General features: G+C 49.0%; 1 protein-coding gene across 2 annotated transcripts; it reads right to left on the bottom strand.

The window, feature by feature from the left end:
- Window positions 1-70: 70 nt before the first annotated feature.
- LOC117702217 (breakpoint cluster region protein-like) lies at window positions 71-27,461 on the bottom strand. 2 transcript variants are annotated; one of them, XM_076706404.1, is made up of 13 exons: window positions 27,378-27,461; window positions 25,871-25,975; window positions 25,310-25,384; window positions 18,997-19,094; window positions 16,703-16,834; window positions 10,943-11,038; window positions 9,784-9,843; window positions 8,645-8,754; window positions 6,869-7,008; window positions 4,510-4,644; window positions 3,571-3,676; window positions 3,085-3,247; window positions 71-2,778 (listed from the first exon to the last, which is right to left on the bottom strand). In XM_076706404.1, exons 2-13 carry the CDS (start codon window positions 25,935-25,937, stop codon window positions 2,689-2,691), a joined length of 1,272 nt encoding a protein of 423 aa, XP_076562519.1. In that variant the 5' UTR covers window positions 25,938-25,975; window positions 27,378-27,461; the 3' UTR covers window positions 71-2,688. The 2 variants fall into 2 exon arrangements, with proteins under 2 accessions (XP_076562519.1, XP_076562520.1); XM_076706405.1 differs by lacking the exon at window positions 10,943-11,038.

Genomic DNA, 27,461 nt, shown 5'->3' with positions numbered 1-27,461 from the left:
TTTGTCAAGCCCCAGGAATACAGGGCTTTCAAGAGGCGACTGACTGACTAGAAACCACCACAAACTGAAGTAGTCTCAGGAGACTTTAATGAGAGTGTCCGTGGTCCTTCCGGCACAGAATAGTACAGACAGCTGAACTCAAAAGCAGGACCGCGGCTAAGAGATCATCCACCCACTGTGGAGTCCAGGCTACCACCAGGAAAGCCAAGCCCACTGTGCCCAGGACCCAGGTTCCAAGGTAAGAAAGTATCACTTCTTCCTATAGAGTCTGGCAGTCATGCCTGGTGGGCGGTCACAACAGACCAGGGCCATCATTCTCTTTGCAGAATGAAAGCTGAATCACCCCACTCCTAGACAACGCCAGCCATGTTATTTTCTCTGCCAGCTTAAGAGGCCTGCGAGGGGTGAGGCGGTACGAGAGGCAGCCCCAGTTGTTGCCGCTGTGGCCCAATGACGGAGGAGCACTTTTTTTTTTTTTTTTAGAAAAACACAAGGATGCTCATTCCATCATCAAATAACATATAACCTCCTATATAAATAAAATGAACTGAGGCAGGGGATGGGCCAGGGAATGCACATTGGCACATTGATATATTGCTTTCCAGTTCAAGGTGACAGACGCAGCAAATCAAGAGACAAAGGGGTCGGGACCAGGAATGCAGAAACAATAGCTGGGTTTGGCTTTTCTCAGAAGTGCTCCCCTTACAGGGCCAGAGCCACAACACGGACTGGGATGGGCAGTCAAACTAGAGAAGCCCACTGGGTCCAAAAATGTTCAAAGGCAGACCAATAGGTAGCTCTGCTGAGAAAAAAAAAAAGGACTAAACACTGTATGCAAACAGAGACCCTGTGGGGGGGGTCTTTTGTTCCCTGCCCAATACCTCAGACAGGTTCAAGAGCACACGGGAGGGGAATACATGGCTCTGCCTCTCAGGGATCCCCATGTGCTATGGGGGGGTTGATGGATGCCGTTGGTGGGCATCCCCACCTTCTAGACATGGGAGGGCCATAAAGTATGTGACCAGGTTCAGGAGTCCTCAAGTGACAAGTGGTCTACACCCCTAAATGATGCCTTCCTGCAGGAGCAGCTCAGGATTCAAGTCTCTCGTCAGCCTTTTTCTTCTCCACCTGTCTACTCTGAGGCCCTTGTAGGACGGCCCTGCACTATAGTCCTGGCTGCCCTGGTAAGTACTATGCTGTCGAGGCTGGTCCTGAGCTCGAGGCAACTCTGCCTCTGTCTCCCAAGGGTGGGATTCCACCCTTTTAAAAATGATGCAAGGATCTATGGAATTCGTTCTTGAAAGCAATCAGTGGTTTTCCCCCTTTCTCTTTTGCTAAGTAGGGTGGCCAGTAAGAGACCACCCTGACTCCCACCCAGCGACAGGGAGGGAGGTAGGAGAGCACAGGTGGGCTAGCTTTCAATCTGCTTTGGGGCGGTTGCTCCTACTCCCAGGCCTGACTTCCCTAACCTTCTTCCCGTATTTCTGAGGTCCCAGAGACATCAGAAATGACTCCAAACAAAAACGAAGCCGGCTCTCCAAGGAAGACAAAATACTGCCTGGACACGGCCCGTCCACGGTGTACATTCTGGTATCTTATTAGGTGTCTGAATCCATTAGGAAAAAAAGAATTAGAAACTATGTATAAAACTTAAAAATATTCAAGTATCAAAAGCTATTTCGGATCAAAGTATTAAAACAAGCCACTAGAGGAAGCTGCTGCTTCAGAGCAGAGACGTCTTAGAAAGGTAAACCGAGTCTGCTCAGTCGGGTGCAAAGAAACGGAGTGATCTCTTATGTGGGGCAATGAGGGACAGAGACGGCAGTCAGAGCCAGGCCAGAGAAATCACAGCCTTTGTAAGACAGAAGGGAGCGCCAATGCCAGGCAGGCAGTAAGGATCAATGGGCACAGCCACTCTCTCCACAGAAGGAATTGTAAGGTGCGTGATGACCAAGGTCTCCTTTCCCTGTGTCAGGTCCCTGGATACTTCCGGGCTGCGAAGGAGCACACTCCTGAGAGGTGGATAAATAGCCAAAAGAAGACTATCAGCGGAGAGGAGCCTGACCTACTTCTGCACAGACATCCTTCTGGGAAGACAGAACAAGGGCTGATGGTGTTACAGTGTTGATTCGGCATCTCAGACCCTGTCACACATACAGCGGAGTTTCTAAGTCAGGGGATAGTGAAGGCACCCCCACCTATACAGAGGGACATGGCTGTGGCCCCCACAATACGAAACAGCAGCAGTGTTTATTCAAGACACAATAGTATGGGATCTGATGGTGTCCCTATTCCCCAGAGAGGGTGCATCGGAACAAATGATCCAGTAGAGATTTTTTTTTTTTTTTAAACTCTGATAAATTAGATTTGTAAAAACCACTTCTCTTCTCCGCCTCTTTCCCCTTGTCCGCAGGCTTGCAGATGGGCTGGCTTGGGGTGCCCTCTGGTGGCAACAAGGAAAAAAGTACAGTCTGGGGCCAGCCTGGGGCTTGCAGACACACCTGGATTCGTGTAGGCCCCCTGGCCTTTTGCTTTGGGGACTTGTCTCTTGGCAGATGGCCCAGAGCTTCGGAATGGCTAAATTACACCGCAGGAAGGGTCTCATTCCCGCCCCGTGGGTGGGTTCTCTCGTCACAGGTTTCCAGGTCATTCTGTAAGTCTCTTAATGAGATGACTGACACCAGGCTTTCAGACTTCAGTGGAAAACAGGATGCTTTGTCTCTTGCTGTCGGGGGCAGGGATGGCCTCCAGCTGCAGGAAGTACAGCAACACTTGGACCTGTTCCCGAGAGAAGGGAGAGGCGAACACGTAAGAGGGTTGCTGGTGGGAAACCTGTCTCGGCTTACATAGCTCAGATACTAAGAGACCCTGCTGGTGACTAGACCTGAGCTTGAAAGCCCAGCAGGTGGGCGGGGCCTTGGGCCCTTAAATCTAGCGAAGTACAGGGCTCTTCCTGGCCCTCTCAGTGATAGCAGGTAGGCCTCTGTAGTTGAGATGCGAATGGCTCATGCTGGAATAGGCCGAGGCTGTCTACCCACTAAGTGTCAAGCCAGGGTAACATGGACTACAGCCTGTTTCCTATACCTGGGACATGACCTCCAGGGACCAGCTGTCAGTCATGGTGATGGGCTGGCTGGGGTTAGCAGGAAGCTTGCTTTCCTTCTCTGAGGGCCGAAGCAGCGTGGGGCCAAAGACCGTGGCGAGGTTGTGCAGGGACATCTTGTTCACCGTCTCCTTTTCAGCTACCCTGTGTAAAGCCAGAGCAGAGGGTGTTATTTCAACATCACATTCAGGGTGGGATGTAAAGATTCCACCCCCAGAGTCTGAGGAGCCTGGGATCGAGAGAACCCAAGGCCAGTGCAGAGCCAGGACAGCTCTGGGCCATGATCTGGGAGTGAAGGACATGTTCAAGTGCAACGCTGGCTGTGGCTTAGTGTCACGGTGCCGAGGAGAGGGACAGCATTGGCTCTAGCCTCTAGCATGGGAACTAACTGTAGATCTGAGCAGGAGAGAAGGCCCTTGGCGCCTGGTTTCCTGGGGTCTGGGGCTGCATGGGGGAACAGGTGCTACCTTTTCAAGTGGTCCAGGAGGAAGAGGAAGGTCAGCAGGTTGGCTTCTGGGAGGGACAGCAGCAGGTTGAGCATGCAGCTCTCCTTTGCAACAGGGTCTGAAAGAGCTACAGAAGGAGGGAGATCAGTTCCCGGGGTCAGAGCACAGTCCCGAGATCTCTCGTGAGGATGTCAGATGAAACACCCGGAGTCTATGCTGGAACACGCTGTGGAGTTCATCAGGCCCCCGGTATTGTCCCGGGTCACTTGCACAGTTAGACTAACTCCCACTGAGGAAGACCCTGTGGTGGCAGTGGCTTATGTAGCATGGGAGATACCCGAAAAGCCTTCTCTCACCAAAAACGAGCAACAGCAAACCAGGCACCTGTACCACAGGTATCCTGAGAGCTGATACTTATGAATGGGTAGGGCTGTGCTGAGGGGGTGGGGGAGGGCACTATCTGCTGCTGTAAGCACATAGAAAGAGTCCCGCGCCCCCCCAGCCCCTTAGAGCTTCCTTTATTTTCACGTGCAACCTAGGGGCACTTTCAGGACTGAGAGGCCAGGTCTTGTGGTGAACCGGCCCTACAGGTTGGGTTACACCCTAAGGGTGAGGTAAGGGCTATGTCTGTCTCCTGTGTTAGTTGGGCACCATCGTCAAGGCTGGGTTTGAATCTCTGCTTGACTGGGCCAGGACCTGGGTTCCTTGCAGCTACCAGGATCCCAGAGCTGGGCACGCCCATGGCCATACAGACTGGTTACCCTCTAGTGGTACTGAGAGGAGAGGACACAGGCACCTGTCAGAGAATCCACAGATGGCCTGGTTTTTTTGTTCCCCCCTCCACCCCCCCACCCCTCTATTGCACAGCCAACTGTCTCAGGTTGGGAACAGGGTTAACAGTCTGATTCCCTCTCCTAATGGTGCCAGCAAAGGGGAGAGGCCGGGGCCGTCGATGCTCACCAATGCCTTCTGCGAAGTTAGGGTAGAACTCATCAGTGAAGAGGGGCTCGGGCAGCTCACGGAAGTAGAGCTTCAGCGTGCCAGCGATGGCGTTCACGTCCATCTCGCTCATCATTACGGACACATCCTTGTTATCTGGGAAGAACGCAGAAAATGGAGCCTCCCATGTGGATCCCAGGTCTGGGCCTCAGCAACCTGCCTGGGTTATTGCAGTTACCATCATGCTGACAAATGTGTGTGCCCAACCCCTTTATGTAGGTTTCTCTCCCCTCTGCCCCCTGCACTCCCCAAGCATCTGTGTGACTGTGTCTGGGCAGGGTTGCTGGGACGTAAGTGTATTCCACACCTCTGCTCTGCTCCATAAACGGCCGCCGGCTGCAGAGGCAGGCAGGGCAGGAGAAGACAGAGTTAGCTCATGGAGCCTGGCTAGGACTTGTTCTGTACAAAACAGCTGCCCAGGTGGCAGCTTCTACTGGAAGGCATTGGGACTATTTGGGTCACTTAAGTGGTCACACTAGGTGTTTTCTTAGGACTTAGATAGCCTCTGATTCTCTATCCCCAGAGAGCCAGTGTAGTAATTTCAATGAAAATGGCCCCCACATACTCATAAGAGAGTGGCATTATTGGAGGTGTGACCTTGTTGGAGGAAGTGTGACGCAGGGGATGGGTTTTGAGGTTTCAGCTCAAGCCGGACCCTGTGGTTCACTCTCTTTTCCTGCTGCCTGCCTATCCAGATGTAGAACTCTCAGCTCCTCTCCAGTGTCTACCTGCATGCTGCCATGCTTCCTGCCATGACAGCACATGAACTATACTTCAGAACTGTAAGGCAGCCCCAGCTAAATGCTTTCCTTAGCAAGAGTGGCTGTGGTCACAGTGTCTCTTCACAGCGATACAAACCCTATCTAAGACAGAAGGCCTGCTCTGGTTGCCCAGAGAAGCTGAGGAAGGACAGCAAGTCTCATCAAGGAGTGCTGGGTCCTTAACGCCCCAGGCCAAGATGTTGGTATAAAGACTCTGCAAGTACAGCATCCCTACTGGGTCCTATTTCTGTCTGCTTGTTCTTTGGGGATGCTGAGAAAGGACCCTATGCTGGTTGGCTTTTGTCAAGCTGAAACAAACCTACATATATCTGAGAAGAGGGAACCCCATCTGATAAAAAAAAAAAAAAAGTTTAGATTGGCCTGCTGGCTTTTCTCGGTGGATGACTGACAGGTAAGGGTCTAGACCACTGGGGGCCCCACCCACCATCCTTGGATAGGTGTTCCTGGGTTGTATAAGGTGGCAGACTGAGCAAACCATGAGGAACAAGCTCTCCTCCATGGCTTTGGCTTTAATTTCTGTCTCCAGGTCCCTGCTTCGAGTTCCTGCCATGACTTCCCTCCATGACAGACTGTGAGCTGAGCTTAAATAAATTCTCTCCTCCCCAAATTGGTTTTGCTCTTGGTGTTTTATCCCAGTAATAGAAACCTTAACTAAGACTGGCCCTCTGAGGGTCTGAGGGTCTCCCTTACAGAGTGGGAGGGGCTTGGAGACAGGGAGAGAAACAAGACAGCACCAGGGTCATATCCATGCCACTGTCCCATACCACCCTTAAGTGGGCCATACTCAAATGATACTGGGATTTAGCATCTCCTGTCTACTCCAAGCCATCAGGCAACATCCCAAAGACAGCCATGGTCCAGCTTGGTGGTTGTGGCCGGACCTTTGAAGGATTCGCTTCTTTTTAAAAGAGCTACTTGTTATTTTGATGTATCTGTGTGTGCCTGCATGAGTTTATGTGCACCAGGCACATGCAGTACCCACAGAGGCCAGAAGAGGACTCTGGATCGTCTGTAACCAGAGTTACAAGTGGTTGTAAGCTATACTGTGGGTGCTGGGAACTTATTCTGGGCCCTGTGCAAGAACAATATGTGCTCTTTCCTAAGCCATCTGCCCATCCAGTTTCTTTTTTTTCTTTTGAGATGTGAAATTTTTTAGGTGGGACCTGAACTCCTAAACTCAAACGATCCTGTCTCAATCTCCTGAGTAGCCGCAACTACAGAGGTTAACACCTACCAACATGGCCAGACCACATTAGCTCTCAAGTCTTTTTATTTTACTTATTTTTCTTTTAAGACAGGGTCTTGCTCTACAGCCCTGGTTGGCCCTGACATTGCAGCAACTCTCTTGTTTCTTCCTCCCAAATACTGAGATTATAGGTGTGTTAGTTATTAATCATCAATATCCATCATCTATCTGACACAGGGAATCACTATGTAGATAAAGCTGACTTGGAACCCATTAGTGTGATGTGCTAGGCCCTTTGGGAGTCTCAGTATGGACACCACCATCTGTTCCACACTGGCTGGGCAATACTTACTGACATCAAAGGCTGCCTTCAGTGCCTGGATGTCTGTGGCCACTCCAGACACTCGGTAGATGCCCACCTCCTCCATACCCCGGCGTTCGATCTCCTCCACACACTGGCGCACAATGTAAGGTACCTTAGACCTCTCTCTCCTGCAGGGGGAAAGGAAAGTGTCTAGGGTTTGAGGGCTTGGTCAAGCGTTCCTTACTGAGTTCTCAGGTATGTTGCATATATTTTATCAGGAACTTTCTAAGAATCAAAAGCATCCAATCACATTTCAAGTTACGTATGACCCTGTGGGGAAGGTCAGGAGGCTGTGTTATTTTCTTCCCTGGTGCAGGAGGACAATCAGAGCATACCTTACATTACAGATGCCAGGTAAGTACTCTAAGCTAGATCCCTAACGTAGGAGGCTTTTTTAGGTGACACTGACCTAGGAAGTATAGATCCTGGGCTGTGAATGAACCAAAAGCTTCCTGGAGCCCTGAAAAAAAAAAAAAAAAACAAAAAAAAAAAAAAAAAAAAACCCCCAAAAAACCTCTCACCTCTTAGATGGGAAGTTGAACAAGGTATTAGCCCAGATTCCTGACTGCTATGCAGTCAATCCCCTGGGTTCTTTTGAGAGCTGTCTTGCACAGGGCAGGCACTTGCATCTGCTGTGTGCTGGTAGTTTTATGTCAACTTGACACAAGCTAGAGTTATCTGAAAGGAGTGACCCTCAACTGAAAAAAAATAAAAATAAAAAAACCTCCATAAAATCGGGCTGTAGGTAAAACCTGCAGGACATTTTCTTAACTAGTGATCATGGGATGGACCTAGCCCATTGTGGGTGGTACCATCCCTGGGCTGGTGATCCTGGGTTCTGATCAAACCATGAGGAGCAAGGCAGTAAGCAGCATCCCCCATGACCTCTGCATCAGCTCCTGCCTCCAGTATCCTGCCCTGACTTTCTTCATTGAATGGCGATATGGAAGTGTAAGCTGAATAGACTCTTTCCTACCTATGTTTCTCTGGTCATTGTGCTTCATCGAAGTAACAACCCTAACCAAGACATGCACATACAATTCTTCAGAGTTACCCAAGTAGGTACCTTGCCATTTCAAATGCTTTTTCTAATGACAACCTCTGACCTCCTGGTACAACTCTGGATCTAGAATGCTTTGAAGACAGAGACCAGTGCTAAATGGAGGTGTGAGCTTAGTTTTACTTATATAGCCAGACTCAGAAGCACCACCAAATCCTTTCCAAGCCCCAACATGTAGTTACATGGGAGAGGCAGGGGGTGTCTTCCTTCCCAAAGTGTACATCCTTGTTTTCTGGAAAGAGCTAGGACCAGACTCTATCAGCGCCTGGGCCATGAGTGATGTAGTCAGTATTCCATCCTGAGGAAGTGAATGAAATCGGGGAGGAAGTGGACTGTCTCCCCAAGAATTATCCTCAAACCAACAAACAGGCATCTCCTGGCAACGGGCTCATGACAAAGGGGCAGAGGTTCAAATTATTCCACAGGAGCGTGGGATCACAATACACCCCAGGCCTGGAGGGAAGCAAGTCCTGCACTTGGGCAGTTCCTGACCATGAGGAGAGGACATTCCTGAGCTGGTTTTTAAACAAATGGAGGTGACTAAGCAAAGATTCACAGTCTCTCGGTTGTCCCTGGGGTCACCCCTTCACGTCAGACCCCATCCAGCTAGCATGGCCATGCACTGAGAGAACAGGCCCAGTCTTTCCCTCAGACACGCCTGCTGAGTGTCCTCTGTGAATAAGCCCACGCTTCTCACCACTCACTTTGTGACCACAGCAATCTTGACACCGAAGACCCCGGTCTGTTTTCGGGAGGGCATTCTCTTCAGGCTGAACTCCCTGCTGGTGAACTTGACCGAGAGTTTCACTTCAATCTGCAGCAGAAGGGAAAAGCATGAGTCTCTCACGCTCTGGAGCTCGTGGGCTGATATCTCAGGGCCCCTGAAGGTCCTATCCCAACAACTCTTTTCACCCCCAGGGCAAATAGGTCCCAGCTCGAGGTGCAGCAAGCCCCTGTGGGTCAGTAAGAGCCAGGGGTGGTATGGGACATAAAGCATTTGTTTCCTCAGTCTCCTCCCATATTGTCAATATTTCCCTTTCTTTTTTAAATAAAGAAAAATAGACAGGGTTGGAGTGTGTAGTGTACACACTTATTATATGTACAAGGTACTGGGTTCAATCAATTTGAAGCATGAGAACAGAGCAAAAGAAAACAAAACAACCGAACAATGCTACCCCACACCAAAATAGATCCCACCACAAGAAAGGGAACAGGTCGGACATCCTAACCTGGAAATCCAAACTGTTCCAAAACCGTAAACCTCCTGAGCTCCAGCGTGTTACATGTGGAGGGTCCACACTCAACTGACCCCCTGCTAATGAGTTAAGATGCATACAATTACGCCCCCACAGCTATGCACATAGGTTTCATATTTATATTTGGGTCCCCTGTCCAAGACTGCTTATATACATGCAAATATCCCATAATCAGAAAAAGAAAAAAAAAATCTCTAAAACTGCTCTAGTTCCAATCTTTTTGGATACATTTTTCTGAGCTAGCCAAAGACTATGGCAGTGGATCTTAGGTGGTGTGTGACGTGTGTTTGGTCCCAGGGGGTCCGTAGCTCTGCTGGTCTTCCAGGACAGCGTGCAGGGTCTGGGTTTCAATCAGACACTAACTCAAGAGGACTCCTTCCTACAGACTGTTCCTGCTCTGGAGGTTCCCCACTCTGCCCTGTACACCACACTCCTGCTCTGGGGTGGTTTCCTTCACCCTCTGGGGCCCTCTCTCCTCCCCAGAAATCATCTTAGGCTTGGCAGTTTCATGACTGCTCTGGATGGAACTGGGTCTGCTTTAACTTTCAGTGAGAAACGGACACACACGGAACCCTGCGGGCACTTACTCCATTCATGTCGATGACAGTCCGCTGCCAGTCTCTGTCCTGTAGGGTCTGGGGGTCCAGCTGAAACCAAACACGGATGATTACAAAAGGCCCTCAGGTCGGCTTGGAGGCTGTGCCTGGCAATGGCCAACACTGCTGCTGTTCTACACTCTAACATGGAAAGCAGAGCCCTACTGTAGCCAGGGAAGGGAACTGACCTATTAGGGTGTCACGGCTCACAGCCAGGAGCCTTGTCCCCCACCCCGACCCCACATGGAGCCCAAGTCCTACCTCCCTTTGTCACAGGTGCTGCTAGATCTGAATGGAGGCCAAACACCTGGTTATAACAACTTCAGTGGTGACCATGATAGGCAATGCTGTCCAGAGTTGACAACCACGCTCACCCTGTACCACACCCAGAAAGATATAGTATGACACCCCACATCAGATGAAGCCTCCCCGTGCCCTTGTAACTTTGATCTCGGTAAACACTGTCCAGCAGCCAGTCTTAACCTACCATTTAATGGCACCTAAATAGTCAAGTCTTCCGAACTGCCACAAGCCCCTGACCTGTGGAAGCGCTGTCCCTAATTCTGATGAGCACCCATTAGCTGTCACAGGAGGCTTTGGAGAGGCCACTAGCTAGGCTAGATGAACAAACAACTGGGAGTCTTTGAAAAACAACGCCATCTGAGACTGGGGGGGTGGTGGGGTGGCTCTGTGGTAGAGCTCACCCTGGTTGGCAAGAAACCCTGGTTTTTATCTTTAGTACCTCAAAATTAGGAGTCTATGGAACAATCACTACTCCCCCCGTCCCCCAGATTCTTTCTACAAAGAACTAAGCTCCTTTCAGGGTGGGCATCTGTGGTGTGGGGCAGCTCCCTGCCCTGGGTTCGAAGTTCCTTGTAGGAATCCCAGGGCCTACCTGTGTCTTGGCTGCCCAAGGACAGTGTCCCTCCCTTCTTCAGAAACACACTGAGTTGAGACAAATCCTTCCCTTCCCATCTTAGGACAGGAATTATGACACCCCTCTCCCCTAGAAACCCAGATCAACAAAGGCCATGGACGAGCAGTTCAAAGATCAGGTGAAGTCGAAGAGAGCAGCTGTCTGACACATCTGGGTGACTGCGTCCCACCCCTCCCGGACCCCCTGGGAAATCCCAGGTCCTGACTGGCCCACCTTGCCCCTGCACACCAGACATCGGATGTGAGTCCACAGGGCAGTGCCTCGGGCACACAGCTGTTTTTCAGCAGAGGTTATCCGGCTCCGGCTTCCCTGGCTCGGGTAGAAAAACCGAATGAGGCCCTGCATGGCAATGGGGGTCGGGCAGCAAGAGGCTTGTGGAGCTGAAGCCGAACGGCAGGGCAGTGGTGAGTTCCTGGCCTCTCCTCCTTTTGAGCAGGCTCCCAGGGAAGCCCCACCCTACAGCTGGGCCAGCCAAGGTCAGGGTTTCCCATCACCCATACATTCCAGTTTGTTTTTTTGTCAGTATATGGGAAAACCAGCTCCTGCTCCAGAGTCTATTGGTTACGGGAATTCAGATAAGTCACAGTCTCCTTTTACGTTGAGTCTCCTTTTCAAGTGGTGGCTTCCGGCGATCCAAATTTAGAGACACTGAGTAACGTGTGTGTTGCTGGTCAGTCCGCCTCAAGCCGGTAGTGCCTTGAAAGAATGTCTGAGAGGCCTGCTGACACTTCTACATCACACGTACTGCCTCCAAAGGGATCAGGGCAGAGAGCAACCTGAGTTATCGACCTGGTTCCCTGCAGGCAAGCTGCTGGAGCCTTCCTGATCTGGACAAGGTTCACTCTCAAGTAGAGACCTAGCATCTAACTCTGCCTGGAGCTGCTGGTGTCAGTCCCCATTTGTAGCTCATGTTGGTGTCTGTGCAGTCAACCCTCACAGAAGCAGGATCCGCCTCAATGGACAGAAATGCTTAGCAGAGCAGAAACCCTTGTAAAGAATAACAGGGCGAGGCGGGCTGGGCTCCACTGCAAACATTAAAGGCTAGCATGCTTTCCTATGCAGTTAAAGTTTCAGAGAAATACACAGGCAGGAGGCTGGGCTTTGGAAAAACTTGATGGCTGACGGGGAAGACCGGAGGGGGAAGGGTTGTGGAACAGAAGTGCAGGGGAAAGCTGAAGCCCTTGATGCCCTTGTGGCTGCATGGTGCCACTGCTCCACACAGGCACCTGGCAGCCAGCATGTGTGTGCTCACACAGTGGCCTCAGAAGGGAAACCTGTACCACACTGTCTCCCTGAGACTGGACCAGGCAGGGACTCAGAAGAACAGCTGAGGTCAGCGGGTCTGGTGTATGCCTGGAAGACTGCCTAGTCTACACCAGGACAAGCAGGAGAAAGCCCAAGTTCAATCAGTGCAGGCACTGAACTGGCCCCGGAGTCTCCTCTACCTACATCTGGAAAACAATTGTCCATATTGACTTAGACCAAGCAAGGGGATCACAGCAGCACCAACCATGATAAAGGTGAAAGTAAGCCACGTGACCAGCGAGACAAAAAATGTGGGCCGTGACAGGGTGATTTTATTTAGCTACTAATGGTAATACTAATGATACAATAATAATAATAATAATAATAATAATAATAATAATAATAATAAAGATAACCCTTAAAAATAATAGTTGTGCCAGGCGGTGGTGGTGCACGCCTTTAATCCCAGCACTTGGGAGGCAGAGGCAGGCGGATTTCTGAGTTCAAGGCCAGCCTGGTCTACAGAGTTAGTTCCAGGACAGCCAGGGCTACACAGAGAAACCCTGTCTTGAAAAAACAAAAAACAAAAAACAAAAAAAACAAAAACAAAAAAAAGTCGTCTGGGTGGTGGTGGTGCATACCCTTAATCCCAGTACTTGGGAGGCAGAGGCAGGTGGAGCCCTGTGAGTTTGAGGCCAGCCAGGTCTACAAAGTGAGTTCCAGGCCAGCCAGGGCTATACAGAGAAACCCTGTCTCAAAACCAAAAAAAAAAAACCATTGCCCACCCTACTTCCAAAAAAGAAAACAAAAAAATCCAGTCACAGAAGATTACCTCTGGCATGATTCTGTGGAGAATAGGACACATCTCTAAAAGGACAAAAGCTATTATTACCCAGATGTCTGTGTGGGAACCTGAGACATATAACCCAGCAGGATACATAGGTTAAGAGAGACGGCACAAGAGGAAAAAAAATGGGACAAGACAAGATTCTACGACTCAGTATAACGTTAGTCTCCAGGAAGGAACAGGGCTATGGGAACTTGGCAGCCTAGAAAGTTTATGAATGGAGATGAGAGAGAGAAGAGGGCATGGCGAAATCTCCAGTATAGGGCTTTTGGGAATCCTGTCCCTGTCCTGACCACATGCTGTCAGGCTGCTGAAGCATCTCCCGAATCCTGGGTAACTGCTGGCCTTGGGTATAACCTGAAGACACATCTAGTGTCCCTTCTTGTGCAGGTCTCCCTACGCCCATACCTGGTCCCTCCATGAGTGATATCTGAGGATGCCAGTATGACCTTACGGCAGGCTGGCCCTGGCTTTTGGCACATCTATAGTATCTCTCTTGAGTCTCTCTAGAAATCACAAAGCCTGTGGACAAATGTCTTCATGGTATGGCACTCTTGGAGCCTGGTACTTTCCTCATGAGGGCAACACCAGGGCATACACCAGGCTCTGGTGGGTGATGGCTTTGCTTGCTTAGATGACCCACAGAAGCTTGGACCTATCTTGAACAGGACCAAGGTCCTGTGTACGAACTGCACAGGAGGGCTCATATTCGTCTTGCTGGTGACTCTCTGACAGCTGTCACCATCCTGGTGACCACGTCCAGGTCAGCGGCACCACTTTCCTTTGTCTTTCTGGCATGTGGATTTAATGTATCCTGGGTTCAGAAAGAGGGAGCCCTCTACTCTTTCTCTTGTGGAACCCCAGTTTCAGGAAGAGAAATGGGAACTTGATAGGCCAACTGGGACAGCCATGTAAAGAGTAGGGGCAGAATCCAAAGACTCCGGCTGTGGTTCTTGGACTAAGTGTTCCTTAATACCATTTAGGGAGAAAAGGAGCACACTGAGGCAGGATCTTAACCTCAGGAGAGCCTGGCACTCCTAGTCGTAGTCTGTGCATGAATAGTGCCTCAGAGCCTCAGTTTCCATTCTGGGCCCTTCTCTTGGGCCCTGCTCTCCTGCCTGAGTCTGGACTTCCTCCCGTCCTCCCTCTGGTATTCAGGACTGCGTCTTCTCCATCTCAGCACGCAGCCTCATCTCACAGGACAGTCTCTCTACTCAGTTTCTGAGCCAGGGTTGGCATTCCCCACCAACTCCCAGCAGCAGGAAATGGACAGCTAGGCACCCGTCCCACACAGCACGCACGGAAGGCATCGACATCATCAGGAAGGCCTGGCCCTGACAAGTCACAGATGGCTTTCCCAACTATACCTAACCCAGAAAACAGTATCTGCAGGTGAGAAGAAGCCAGGAGGTGGGAGAACGGAGCCAGGCTGAGTGTCAGGCTGTGAACTACTGCTCCTCCTTCTGCTTCCTTCCTCCTAGGGTCACACGGACCAGCCCTTGTTGCCAGGAGACAGGACAGCCACTGTGTAGGCGAGCATGACTCATCTAGACCCCTTTCAAGTGCCTGGGTTCCTTCCTGTGTAATGAAGTTCCCAAGGCCATTCATCTCTCAGACTGTGGTGGTGACTGGGGGGCTGGACAGTCTCCGGTGCCTCTTCACTGACAATGACGGTGACAAAATAGTAACAGTAATAACAGCACCAAATGCTGACCGGGTCTGGGTGACACGTCACTGAGCCGCAGATGTATCATGTCTCCCACTCCGTCGATATACAAAAACACAAAGCTGGAAGGGTGAGGGGCTGTGACTCACTTGGATTACACAGGGCTCAGCAGGGTTGGGGGGTGGACAGAGACAGACTATCCTCCTTACCAGACTATTCAGACTCTGAGCTTTGTTCAACATGGCTTCAGCCCTGTGCAAAATCCCAATCTGAGTAAGAATCCTGTTAAATGGGGTTTTCTAGGAACATATAACCTGTCTCTCTATATAATTTTTGGGGGAGGGTGCTTTATTTTGTGCGTTGTGTATGTGTACAGGTTTGAGGAGGCCAAGGCCTACCTCAGGAGTCATTTCTCAGGTGCTAGCCACCTTGTTTTTATTGAGCGAGTTAGGGTCTCTCCCTGACTTGGAACTTGTCGAGTAAGATAGACTGGCTGGCCAGAGAGCCCTAGGGATCTGCCTGCCTCAGTTTCCCCAGCTCTGGGATTACAAGTGCTCCATCGCACTGGGCTTCCCCCACTCCTACCCCCACTTTCTTTTTAAAATGTGGATTCTGGAATTATCATTCAAGCCTCCATATCAACTAAGCTATGTCTCTCTCATTATTATTATTATTATTATTATTATTATTATTATTATTATTATTATTATTATTATTATAGCCCAGGCTGGCCTCAATTCATTATTACATGGTTGTGACTAGCCTTGAAGTCGTGGATTTTTTCCTGTCTCTACCTCCAAAGGGCTGGATTACAGGTGTGGGCCCTGCCCCATCTTTGATATTTAGTTGGGTTCTTTGTCTCCTACTTTCGATCAGGTAATATCTACTCACCTGACCCTCCTTTAGCAAAAAATCCCATTGGGCTAGTCTAACCAGAATCCTCTTCTCTCACAGCGTTTCCTCTTAGTAATCTCCACCCACTGACCCTTACCCTGCTCTTTGGCTATAAATTCCCACTTGCCTGCACTGTATCTGGAGTTGATCCCTGCCCTATGTAAAGGTGTCTCTTCCCTCTTGGAAGTACCCTGAGTATATCTGTCTTTGCTGCCTTCACTGCTTTCTGGCACTGGAAAATTCTCTTCTCTTTGCTAGGCTGGCGCGGGGCGCTCAGACGGCCTGACAGAAAAGCAAACACATCAGGAAACATTTTGTTCATCACAGCAAGGGGGTTGGTTTCAAAGAAGCTGATTTGGTAAACTAGCTTTGTTGATTTCTCACCGAGACCCCTCGCTTTCTAGTGGTAGTGCTTAGAGGTCCTGGTTCAAATCCAACTGTTCCCAAGAGTCGAGGTGACAACTGGAAGTCATTTTAGTCAACAACTAGCGGGATCTGAATTTCTCTTGGCGAAGTTGAAAAAACCAAAACCAAACCAAGCAAACAACAGCAACAACAACAACCACAACCCACCCCCCAGACCAATACTGGAACTGGAGAGGTAGCTCAATGGTTAAAATCACCTGCTGCTTTTGCAGAGGACCCAGGTTCAGTTTGCATCAAGCAGAAAATAGCGAACCTTGGTAATGCTTCTGGGGCTGTGTAGTTTCTAAGGGGCTGAGGGCCCAGATAGCCTTCCTCAGGACTGGGAGTCCTGCACTGGGCCCGTAGGGACTCATTCTCTTGGCCTTCTTGAGGGCTCCTCTGGGGGACCTGTATGCATGCTGTTCAGGAAAAGGGCGGGAAACTGGGTCTATACCCCGGACAGAAAAGCTCTGGCACTCCTGCTTTTCCAAAGGGAGATGGTTTTATAACCAATTTTAGCCCAGGGCACCATCTAACCATCTGCCTGTGGGCTGATGGAGCACACATAGAAAAAGTATGGCTTCAGCTGCAAGAACAAGTGTGACAAAAACAAAACAAAACAAAACAAAAAAAAAAAAAAAAAAAAAAACCCAAAAACCCAAAAACCCAAAAACCCAAAAACCCAAAAACCCAAAAACCCAAAAACCCAAAAACCCAAAAAACCAAAAAACCAAAACCAAAACCAAAAAAACAACAACTTTGAGATTTGGGAACAAGACAGGATATAACCAATAGACAGAGAAATTAAAAGATCCATGACAGGGCTGGCATCCACTCCATCCCAAGAGTTCGGCTGCTTGAGCAGCCTCACGTGGGAGAGGCCATGGAGCATCTGGATGGGGTGGGGCAGGCTCACCTGGACCTGGCCTTTCCCCATGAGCTTGTCTGCGCTCTCGCCATCCTCCTTTGTCATCTTCATTTTGTTGTAACACTTTTCGTAACATAGTATCCGCAGGGTCTGGGAGCCTTCTAGCTCGATCTCAAACTCCTGTGGTTCCCCAAAAGAGAGAAAGTTACCCGTGAACAAACAGGTCCAACCAAGTACGGGGCAGCCCAATGCCATGTTTGAACCACGGCTCAACAACAAGTGGTACTCCTCATTTGGCCCTGGAACCTTCATCAGCATTCCTGTGGGCATTCCTGTGGGCATTCCTGTGGGCATTCCTGTCACTACCCTGTGGGTCTCTGACAGGGTGTTTCTGGAAGCTTTTAAATCCTTCTCAAATCTATTTCAAATTTGGTACACCAGCGTCTAACTCCAAAGGACAGTCTTGATGCCAACAGCACTGGGTGACTATTAGAGAAGGAATTTGATAAGGCTGGATAGCTGTACCATAACAGATGACACAAGTCACCGTTTATTTGTGAAAATCACAAAGTATACGTCTAACATCGACTGCAGCTTCTGGGTGATGCAAGCTTTACTGATGAAGGCAAATTACATCATATGAGGTTTTTAACGGTAGGGAATACATGTGAGTTCTTGCCCTTTCTCTTAATTCTGCTGTGAACTTAAGATTGGAGAATGAAATGGAGGTTAGGGGCACAATTCAGTGTTCAGAAGTACAAGCTCCGGCTTCAGTAAATTCTATTTTAAAATAAGCTGTAATCCATGGGTGGGCAGGACAGAAGGCTTTGGAATGATCCCTTGAGCTTTGTCTGCTGCTTAACATGGAACTAACTTGCTCCTCTATGAACCCTAATAGCCTCCAATGAATTCTGCATTGTCCATCCGTGCTTATGCATGTGTGGTTCTAGTTGGGCATGCATAGCTCTAGTTGGGCATGCTTAGCTCTAGTTGGGCATGCTTGGCCCTAGTTGGGCATGCTTGGCTCTAGTTGGGCATGCATGGCTCTAATTGGGCATTCAGGGCCCTAGCTGGGCATGCTTGGCTCTACTTGGGGAGAGCAGCTCTTTCTGGGAAGATATGTCAGGAGTATGTGAATTCCCTGGATGGCCTGCATGTACACACCAGGTAACCTAGATCTCTCAGGCTTCCCTAGAGCTTTGGAATGATGACTCCTACCTTTTGCAACCTACCTAGAATCCATCTTTGTTGCCTCTGTGAGGGTCACAATTCCCCAACCCTCTTGGCTTTCTGAAAAGCCTCCCACAATGGGTCTAATTTGGCTTTTTTTTTTTTTTTTTTTTTTTTTAAAAGATGGAGTTCACTTTATTCACTATGTAGCCCAATCTAGTCTTGAAGGCTAGGCAATTCTCCTGCCTCTACCTGGATGTACTGGGACTACAAGAATGTATCACTAATGCCTTTATCCTGCTACTCACAGCTTATATTTGGCCCTTTGTACTGAGATGTCCAGAGAGGTAACCACTGGGACCCTTGGAGCCTTTGTCCTATTTAGACAACGTGTATAATGACAGACAATGTGGGGATGTTATGTAGCAAGGCCTGGGATCTGGTCCTACAGTCACACCACTAGCGACATGATCAAGGTAGATGGGACCAAGCTGCTTGGTGCTTCACCGTTCATTCCTCAGTGGGCAGGGGCTGGGAGGCAGCCCTGTAGCTTGGCTGCTCCACTTGTGCCAACTAAAGCAAGGTTCTTTAGGATTACAGCAACCACAGAGATCAGAAGTGGCAGCTTACACGTCTGAGGACTTCATGCACGCTGCCTCTATATGATCATTCCATTCACAAGATCCAAGGTTTGTGGAGTACAGACGGCAGACTACAGAAACCTGGTATCTCAAGACAAACACACAGGGCCCTTGGAAACAACGAGGGAGGTCCTAGGGCCAGACTTACAGCCCTGACAAACAGGGACTAAGGACTCTGGAAACCAGAATAGCCACATGAGGTCATTCCAGCTTCTGAGGAAAAAAATAAAAACAGAACTCTAACAACTGTACAATAGGCCATAGCAGGATTCAAGATTCCTTTTAAAGTATTCTTTTCAAACACTTCTCTGGAAAAACAGGTTCCTTCTCTGTGCTGGGGTGGGTGGGTGAGACTCTCAGGGACCGAGAGATAAGATCTCTTGGCTGTAACACACACTTTCCTCCCCCCACCAACCCCTCGGAGATTCCAGGAATGCTGGCAACAGCATAGCTTTCTTTCGGGGAAGCCCTTAGGGAGCCCCTGGAGATTAAGATCTGTGGAAAACATCCTGGTAGAAGCCAGCTCCTCACCTCATTCCAGTTTGGCTCAGTCGTATCCCTGTAGACTCGAGTCTTCGCTTTATTCACAAAATATCCAAAGGAATCCACCTCCAGGGTGCAGTACAGATCTGAGAGAAAGAGACAGGGAGAGCATGACCGATTTCTATACTGTCAGACTCTTCTTAAGAGCAGGTGCTATTTACAAAACCAGGAAACAAGTGTCTGTCCTTCATAAAATAACCCAAACAGTGGCTGGTAGAGACCCAGCCCCTCGTGCAATACCCTTGGCCCTGGCAGAGGCGTTGGCAAACAGGACTTCTAAAAACACCCACTTCACATCGCTCAGCAATCATCTGCCAAAGCCCCTTAAGTGACGGGGAACCTATGCTGAGTGTGCAAGGAGGAAGGGGACCGAGACACTGGCAGCCAGGGTGGGGTGAGAGGTGTTGCACAGAGAGGCCACAGCAGATGTCCCCTATCCCAGAAACTGGAGCCTTAGGGGGAAGCTCCATGATCTGAGCAGAACCTGATATGAATGTCACCAGGCGGAGTTAGTGCACAGAAAGTTCCACACCAGTGCAGGGCACAGAAGGACAAGGAGGCACACGTGTGTGTGTGTGTGTGTGTGTGTGTGTGTGTGTGTGTGTGTGAGAGAGAGAGAGAGAGAGAGAGAGAGAGAGAGAGAGAGAGAGAGAGAGAGACAGACAGACAGACAGACAGACAGACAGACCTGGCTAACTCTAAGTGGCAAAACACAGGAGGAAGGAGTTCTGCATTTTAGAAAAGACCTGGATGAGGAACAAACAAGGGAGGCCATGTCAAAGATCTAGAGGCGTATAGACCAAGGTTAAGTGCCATGATGGATGATGACATTTGACTCATAGGGCAAGGGGACAGTATGGCAGAACAGGATAGCTATCAATGACAGTGTCAGGAGTTCAGACAAATACAGATTTGAGACACTGGTGGAGGATGACATCTGACCAACAGCAGAGAGTCTCAAAGTGGAACTTGGCTGCAAGTGACTAGGTTTGGCTCGGGGACGTTAGGTTTAAAGAGTACACCATCACACAGGAAGTCAGGAGAGAGAAGTCAGAGCTGGAAAGGCAGCTGGGGCATCATCTGCCTGCTACTTGATGAACTCTGGGGGAAGGCCTGGTAAGTGGGGGAAGATGCTCACAGAAGATCCATCTGGTTAATCTTAGCAACTTACTGGATGTAGAATCCTTTGCAAACAAATCACTGCGAGAGATTAAGTTAACTGAGATGCAAAGACCTATCTTAAATGAGGGTGATACCTTTGGACAGACTGACTAAAAAGAGAAAGCTAGAATAAGCTTTCATCGCTCTCTGCTTCCTGACTGGATACAATGTAACCAGCTATCTCAAGCTCCTGCCTTCACGACTTCCGCACTATAAACCGTGAGCCAAGATAAACCCTTCTCTCCTTAAGCTGCATTTGTTGGCATGTTAGTCTCGACAACCTGAAGAGTAACTCATACAAGTCCTAGCATGAATGAGGGTCAGGGGTTGGGGGGTAGCATGAGGTAGTGGTGGTGGTAGTGTGTATGTGTGTGTGTTCCTCTGATGGATCTGACTGTGGTACTAGAACTTTGAAACTGGTTTGTTGGAGGAATATGGAGGAGTCTGGAACTTTGGGTTAGAAATGCTCATGAATACTGTGGGGCAGTTCAATGAGTCACTCTGGTGGGAGTTTGGAGGACCAGAAGACCCAGAGAAATTGGACAGTGGAGGCCTACCTCATTAGGTTTCAGAGAGGCACTGGGAGAGAGGCCATTTCAGTTATGATCTGGCAAATAACTCAGGCTACGAGGGAGGCCGAATTTTAAAAACTAAGCAACTAATTTGTTTCAGGGAAGAAATCTCAAGGGGAGATGACATCCAGGCTTTGGCATGGCTACTGCTCACTGCTCTTATCCAGACATAAAAGATGTGCAGTTTGTTAAGGAAAAGGGCTCAAGCAAGTCAAAAGCTTCAGCCAAGGCCCAAGGGGAAAATGTGGCTGTAATTGTTAAAGACAAACCTTGTGCTTGGGACTGGGACAAAAAGAAAAGAGAGGTGCCCTGAAGTGAAGCAGGACCCCATGCATCAGCCTCCAATGTGAAAATGCAAATTTATTTGAAAAGAGACAGTCTAAACTAAGTGTGGTAGTTTGAATATGCTTGGCCCATGGGACGTGGCACTATTAGGAGGTGTGGTCTTGTTGGAGGAAGTATGTCACTGTAGGGGTAGGTGTTGAGGTCCTATGGTTAAGTTCCACCCAGGGTGGAAGAGATTCTCTTCCTGGCTGCCTCTGGATCAAGATGTAGAACTCTTGGCTTCTCTAGCACCAAGTCTGCCTGGAAGCTGCCATGCTTCCCACCATGATGACAATGGACTGAACTTCTGAAATTGTAAGCTAGCCTCAATTAAATGTTGTCCTTTATAAGAGTTGCCTTGGTCATGGTGTCTGCTCACAGCAATGAAACCCTAACTGAGACACCAGGAGCACTGCTGAAAGGTTCCCTGCTCCTGGAAAGCAACTGCCCAGACTTCCACAGGGTCAGTGCACAGAAGCAGAGGCAAGCAACTGAGGTGCAAGGGGGCCAGGTTCCATCCCAAGCTGGCGGCAGAACTTGGCAGTATTGTCTACATGGTTTTACCGACATGAAAGATGTAAGACCAAGGGGGACTGAGGGGGGTCACGGGATCTTGCATAACGGTTCCAGAGAGCCACACAATGTATAACAGAGTTGTAAGGTCTTCAAGGAGGCCCCAAGAGGCCAATGGGTAAAGCCATGAGGGTAAAGCCTAAGTTGTAATGGACACCCAGCAGGATGAAGATGCCATAACCATGGATAGCTACTAAGAAAAGCTGCAGGTATGGGTGTCATTCTGGCCCAAGAGAGGGGCTGTGTGTGGCAGAACTGGGCAGGGGAGAGGCTACCCAACCCTTTTGGAGTTCAGGCAGGTCCATCATGAGTCCCAGACGCTGATGGATTTAGCTGCAGGATTTAGTGTTTGCCCTGCTGAATTTTATTCTTGCATTACTCCTTCATCCCTTGCTCTGCCCCACCCCTCATTCTTGCCTTATGCTATGGTAATGTTTATTCTGTGCCATCGTATTCTGGAATCATGCAACTTGTTTTTGCTTTACAGTAGTTCAGATCATATAAGACTTGAGACTTTTAAGCAGAGTTGAAGTTGTAAAATACTATGGGGAGTTTTTGATGTAGGGAGTTGATGAATTTTACGTTTGAGATAGTCATGTACCTACGGGCAAGGGGTTGAAGGTTCTGGCTTCAAAGTGATGGTTGGGTGTCAAGTTGACAAGGCATAGAATTTCAATAGCTAATCTTGATCATCAATAGGATGGGAATTAGAATCACCAAGGTGGGTATTCTAGATTTATTTATTTATTAAAATTTCTGGGCATGACTGTGAGAAAATTATCTAAGGATAGAGGTGAGAAGAACCATCCTAAATGCCTCCTATGAGCTAGATAAACAGGACAAAGTGACCTGAGCATCACCTCTGCTTCCTGAGTGTGGACACAACGTGGTCACACGTCCCTATGGTGATGGACTGTACAGTCCTGTAAAGTGTGAGTCACAATAAAACTTTCCTTAAGTAGCTGTTACATTTTATAGTACTTTGTATTTTCTAGTATTCTTCTTTTTATTGTATTTTGTAGCATTCATCACAGCAATAAGAAAAGAAACTAACATAGGGGCCGATGAGATGGCTTAATAGGTAAAAGAGCTTTGTCACCAGTGCTGAAAATGTGATCCACATGGTGAATCCTCCAAGTTGTCTTCTGCCTTTCTCACATATGGTGGTTGAACTGAGAATGGCCCCTAAGGCTCATATGTTTGAATACTTGGTCCCCAGTTGGTGAACTGTTTGGGAAGGATTAGGAGGCGTGGCTTTGTTGGAGGAGGCGTGTCACTGGGGGTGGGTCTGAGGTTTCAAAAGACTTGTACAATTCCCAGTGTGCTCTCTGCTTCTTACTATGAGACGTGAACTCTCAGCTGCTGTTCTAGTCACCTGCTGTGGTCCCTTCACCCTGCCATCAGGGACTCTAGCCCTCTGGCCTTGTAAGCCCATCTAAAGGCTTTATAATTGCCTTTGTCATGGTGGCACCCATGCAAATATATGCAAAACAATAAATGTAAAAAAAATTAAAAAGGAAGCTAATATAGCCCGTTAACACCAGTATACGTTGGGCTGCAAAGAGAGAAGAGTTTGAGATGAACGCGCCTGCTACGGCTTCAGAGGACTCATATGCACTTCAGCTGTCCATCCACAGCAACTATATGGCTTGATGACTGTATTTTGCTTTTTTTTGGGACAGGATGTCACAATGCAACCCAGCCTGTCCTTCTGCCTCCTGAGCGATGGGATTACAGGTGTGCACCACCATGCCCAGCTTTGGTAATTTCTTTTTAAAAAAAATTATACAAATAATGCAATCATTTCAGAAAGCTACGACTGCATTCACCCCCAAAGCCTCCTTGAGTCCATTCATAAACAAGTTTTACTTTTTCCTTTAATCTGACGCTTGATAGTCTGTCTGACTTCAATCTTTACCTTTTCAACTAATTTAACATATGCAGAATGATACAATACATAGATTTTTTTTGGTGTAATTTCCTTTGTTGTGTTTTTCATATTCATTCAAGTTGTTTCATCTATCAGTGGCCAGCTCATTCCTTTTTTTAAAAAGTGATTCTAGATTTATTTATTTTATGTATATGAGTACACTGTTGCTATACTAAGTCACACCAGAAGAGGGCACCGGATCCCATTACAGATGGTTGTGAGCCACCATGTGGTTGCTGGGAATTGAACTCAGGACCTCTGGAAGAGCAGTCAGTGCCCTTAACAGCCGAGCCATCTCTCTAGCCTAGCTCATTCTTTCTGGATGAGTCATCGTTTGGGTGCTACGTCTGCACAAGACTTTGCATAGACAGACTTTGTAAGTTCTCTAAGGTGAATACTCAGGGGTGGTGTTGGTGGCGTATATGAGTGGGAGGTTTGTTGCACTTTGTAAGGGACTGTGTAATGGGAGTATAGCTTAGTGGCAGGGCTTGTGCTCAGATGCACAAGGCTGTGACCTCTACGGATGCAGCACACGATGTTCCCGTTCATCCATATCCTTACCAATACTTGATCCTGTTCAGTGTTTCTTTTGTTTTAAGTTGTTGGGGTTGGAGCTCAGGGCCTCGTTCAGGACAGGGAGGGGCTATACCACTGAGCAACACTTCCAGTCCTGGTGTATGGGTATCTGATGATCACTGACTCAAACAGTATGAACGAATACCTCAAAGTTGTTTTAATTCTCATTTTCCTAACACAACAAGCAACTTCTTATGTATTGACCAGCTTTGTGGATCTCTTTGGTGAGGTGTCCAGATCCTTTCCACATGTAAACAAATGATTTTACTACCATCATTATCAGTGTGTGTGTGTGCTGTATGTGTGTGTATGTGCATGTGTGTATGAACTGGAGCCTTTGTGTGCTCACAGTGCATGTACGGATGTCAGAAGACGGCTTCTAGGAGTAGGTTCTCCCTTTTATCATGGGTTCCAGAGACCAAACTTAGGTGGTCAGGCATGGGCAGCTTTTCTACTCACTGAGCTACCTCATCAACCCACTCTTTGTTAAAAAAAATAATAATAACTTAACTGCATTTTCCTAGCACTCGGCTTTAAGAGTTTCCCATATATTCTAGACACAAGCCCCTTATCAGATTCATTTCAGAATTTGGCGAGGCTCCTGTTCTGCAGCAATTGTGGAGAGGCTCAAAACTGCACTCACCCTTCAGTACAATGGGCCTAAGAGCTGGGGAGGGGGAGCTAGGCTCGGGACCAGCACGGCTGCAGGCAGCTCACCCTCAGACAGCTAGAGCAGCTCGCTGGGAGGGAAAAGGGAATTCTCTATGTCCACTCAACACAACAGCTAAGTCTCCTCCTGCTGATGGGGTTGAGGGGCCTGTTGCACAAGAGCTTAGGCTTCCTGGCATGTTGCCATCTCACTATCAGGCTCTGGGCTCAAAGTCCAGACCTAATAATTAAAAGACCTGCCGGCAGGTGGCAGCTCACGAATGAGAATGGTATGTGTGGGAGAGGGGTGGGGCTGGGGAAGGGAAGCCGGAGGGAAACAATCCCATTCACAGCAGGCTTCAACCAGCATGGTCTCTCAAAGAATAGCACCCCTGGTGGACATCTGACTGGCTTCCCTGGGGTAGCCCAGGCCTCCTGCCCTTCTTAGGGGACAATCCTTCTTAGTTAAAGTTTACTCACAGGGTCCACCACATCCCTCCCCCCCTAAGGTACTTACTTGAGCTCTGCTTAAACCCGGTGGCTGAGTGGACGATAACATGCAGGAAGCCGTAGAGTCCAGGAGACTCATCATCTGTGTAAGAGACCAGAGAAGCCAGTTAGCCTTCTGCCTCACCAAGACGAGAGTAAGGCTGATCCAGCACTGGGCACTGTAGCACCATCGTCTGGGTATGTGCCCACCGTGGATTCTGCATTTAGACTCTGAGGATCTAGTTGGCTTTAAGGCACAGGCAAACGAGTGACCAAAACACAGCTCCAAAGCAAGGAGACGGGGTCGGGGTGACATGGGTGTGGGCAGAGTAAGCGTGCCTAAGCACAGACCCCTGTGCGGCACTGAATACAAAACCTGGTATGATTCAAAGTGTTAGCTCAGGTTTACAGGTGTACTGACCGTGTGCCACAAGTCTTATGGCTAGGGGGACAAAAGCCATGGTCAGTCATTTTGACTGCACAGGAATAGCTTCAAGGAGAGAAACTTATCCAAACGAATCAGCCCGACACCCAGGAGCCCAGCCTAATACCCAGGAGCCCAGCCCGACACCCAGGAGCCCAGCCCTACCTTCTTTGTTGATGGTCAGTGGAATGTGGTGAACAGTCTGGAGTTTTACACACGAGTTGGTCAGCATTTGTAGCTCCACAGATGTCAGAGAGAAACTTTTGAAACCTGAGGTGGCAGAGCAGATACGGAGACAGGCCAGTTTGTGTTGGCCCTCTCGCATGGCCTTCACAACACAAGTGTATGTGTATGTGTTGGGGGAGGGGGGGTTAGTAGGGCCCCCACTGGGGCTTAATGGCTCCCAGGTAAAATGCAGGCTTAGCACCAGAGCAAGATGAGGCCCTGGAGAGCCCAGGCCCCAGGGCTCCTGAGAGTATTGCCAATGCCACTTACAAACCCATGTACACAAGCATTGACCAGTCACCTGAATACAGAACAAGACAGGTTAGAATACAATAGGTCAGCCTGGATACACCGCCCTGGTAGGTCTCCCTAGACAGACATCAGTGTGCTCTGTCCTCTATTCTGCTAAGGTGGGTTTGTGTCTCTCTGCCAGGTGACAAAAGATTTTCTTTTTTGGGTGCACCTCTGAGCAGGGACAGATGCTGCCATTGGAAATGGTTTGGATTGTCATGTTAAAACTAAGAATCTCTGAGGACACAAGCCTTGGCAGGAGCCTCTTGCTCTCTTCCAGACTACAGAAGCACTGAAAGGAAGAAGCGGTCTTAGCTCAGCAAAGGCATAAAACGATGAGCCTTAGAGATGAGAGCTCAGGATGATGGGTCGGAGGCATGCAGAGCCCACAGCTGCCTCTGCAGATACTGAACCCCAACTCCAACTTCAACCAGAGCTGCTGAAGCACTACGGAAGAAGCAGGCCTCTGAGGAAACAGTCCTTGGCTAATGGGGAGCCGGGCAGCTGTAGCCCAAGGATTTGGGGTGAGGTCTACCACTCTGCTCCCAACACTGTCCCAGGACCCAAAGAGCAGGTAACAGTTTCAGAAAAGAATGAAGCCACTAAGAGAAGGAATTGCCCGAGAGGAGGGAAGGGGCCATCCCAGTGAGGACTAAGTCTTGGGGTCAGTCGGGCAGAGATGTTTCCTTAGGTAGGTCCAGCCAAAGGCTCCTCCTGCATCACTGCCTGCAGAGCAGGGCAATGGAGTCCCAGGGAAGTAGAAGGTGAGCAGAGGAGGCTCAAGGAGACAGGAGATTAAGCCATAAAGTCCTGGCTGGGTCAGGTGAGCAGGATGGAAGGTCTGTGAGCCTGTGTGGGGAACAGCTGGCATGGATGACGGCTTTGGGTCAGTCTAGGGAAAAAAATCTCAGGTCAAGGGCAGGATGGGTGGAAGAGTAAAAAGGGCTGCGGAGGTTCCTCTAATGTGCTTGCAGATTTGGGAGGGGAGGGGCTCTATTCATTTGCCCAGCGTCTAAAGCCCCTTCCAAAAGAATAACAGAGCAGAGAAAACAAGGAGAAGGGGAAAGAGAAAGAAGAGCTAGAATGTCAACAACGGCCCACAGAAAATCCACCTGGGCCCCGTAGGCCGGGTTCTCTGGGTACAGGGAAAACTCACATTTCTTCTGCTGCTCCCGGATGCTTTCTCTCCACTCAGCTCGCTCATAGTCAGAGGAAATAAGGAATGTGTAACTCTACAGTG

Source organism: Arvicanthis niloticus, unplaced genomic scaffold (assembly GCF_011762505.2).
Source record: "Arvicanthis niloticus isolate mArvNil1 unplaced genomic scaffold, mArvNil1.pat.X pat_scaffold_568_arrow_ctg1, whole genome shotgun sequence".
Classification (NCBI taxonomy): domain Eukaryota; kingdom Metazoa; phylum Chordata; class Mammalia; order Rodentia; family Muridae; genus Arvicanthis; species Arvicanthis niloticus.
The sequence above is the reverse complement of the archived record's forward strand: the minus strand, read 5'-3'. Positions and strand labels throughout refer to the sequence as shown.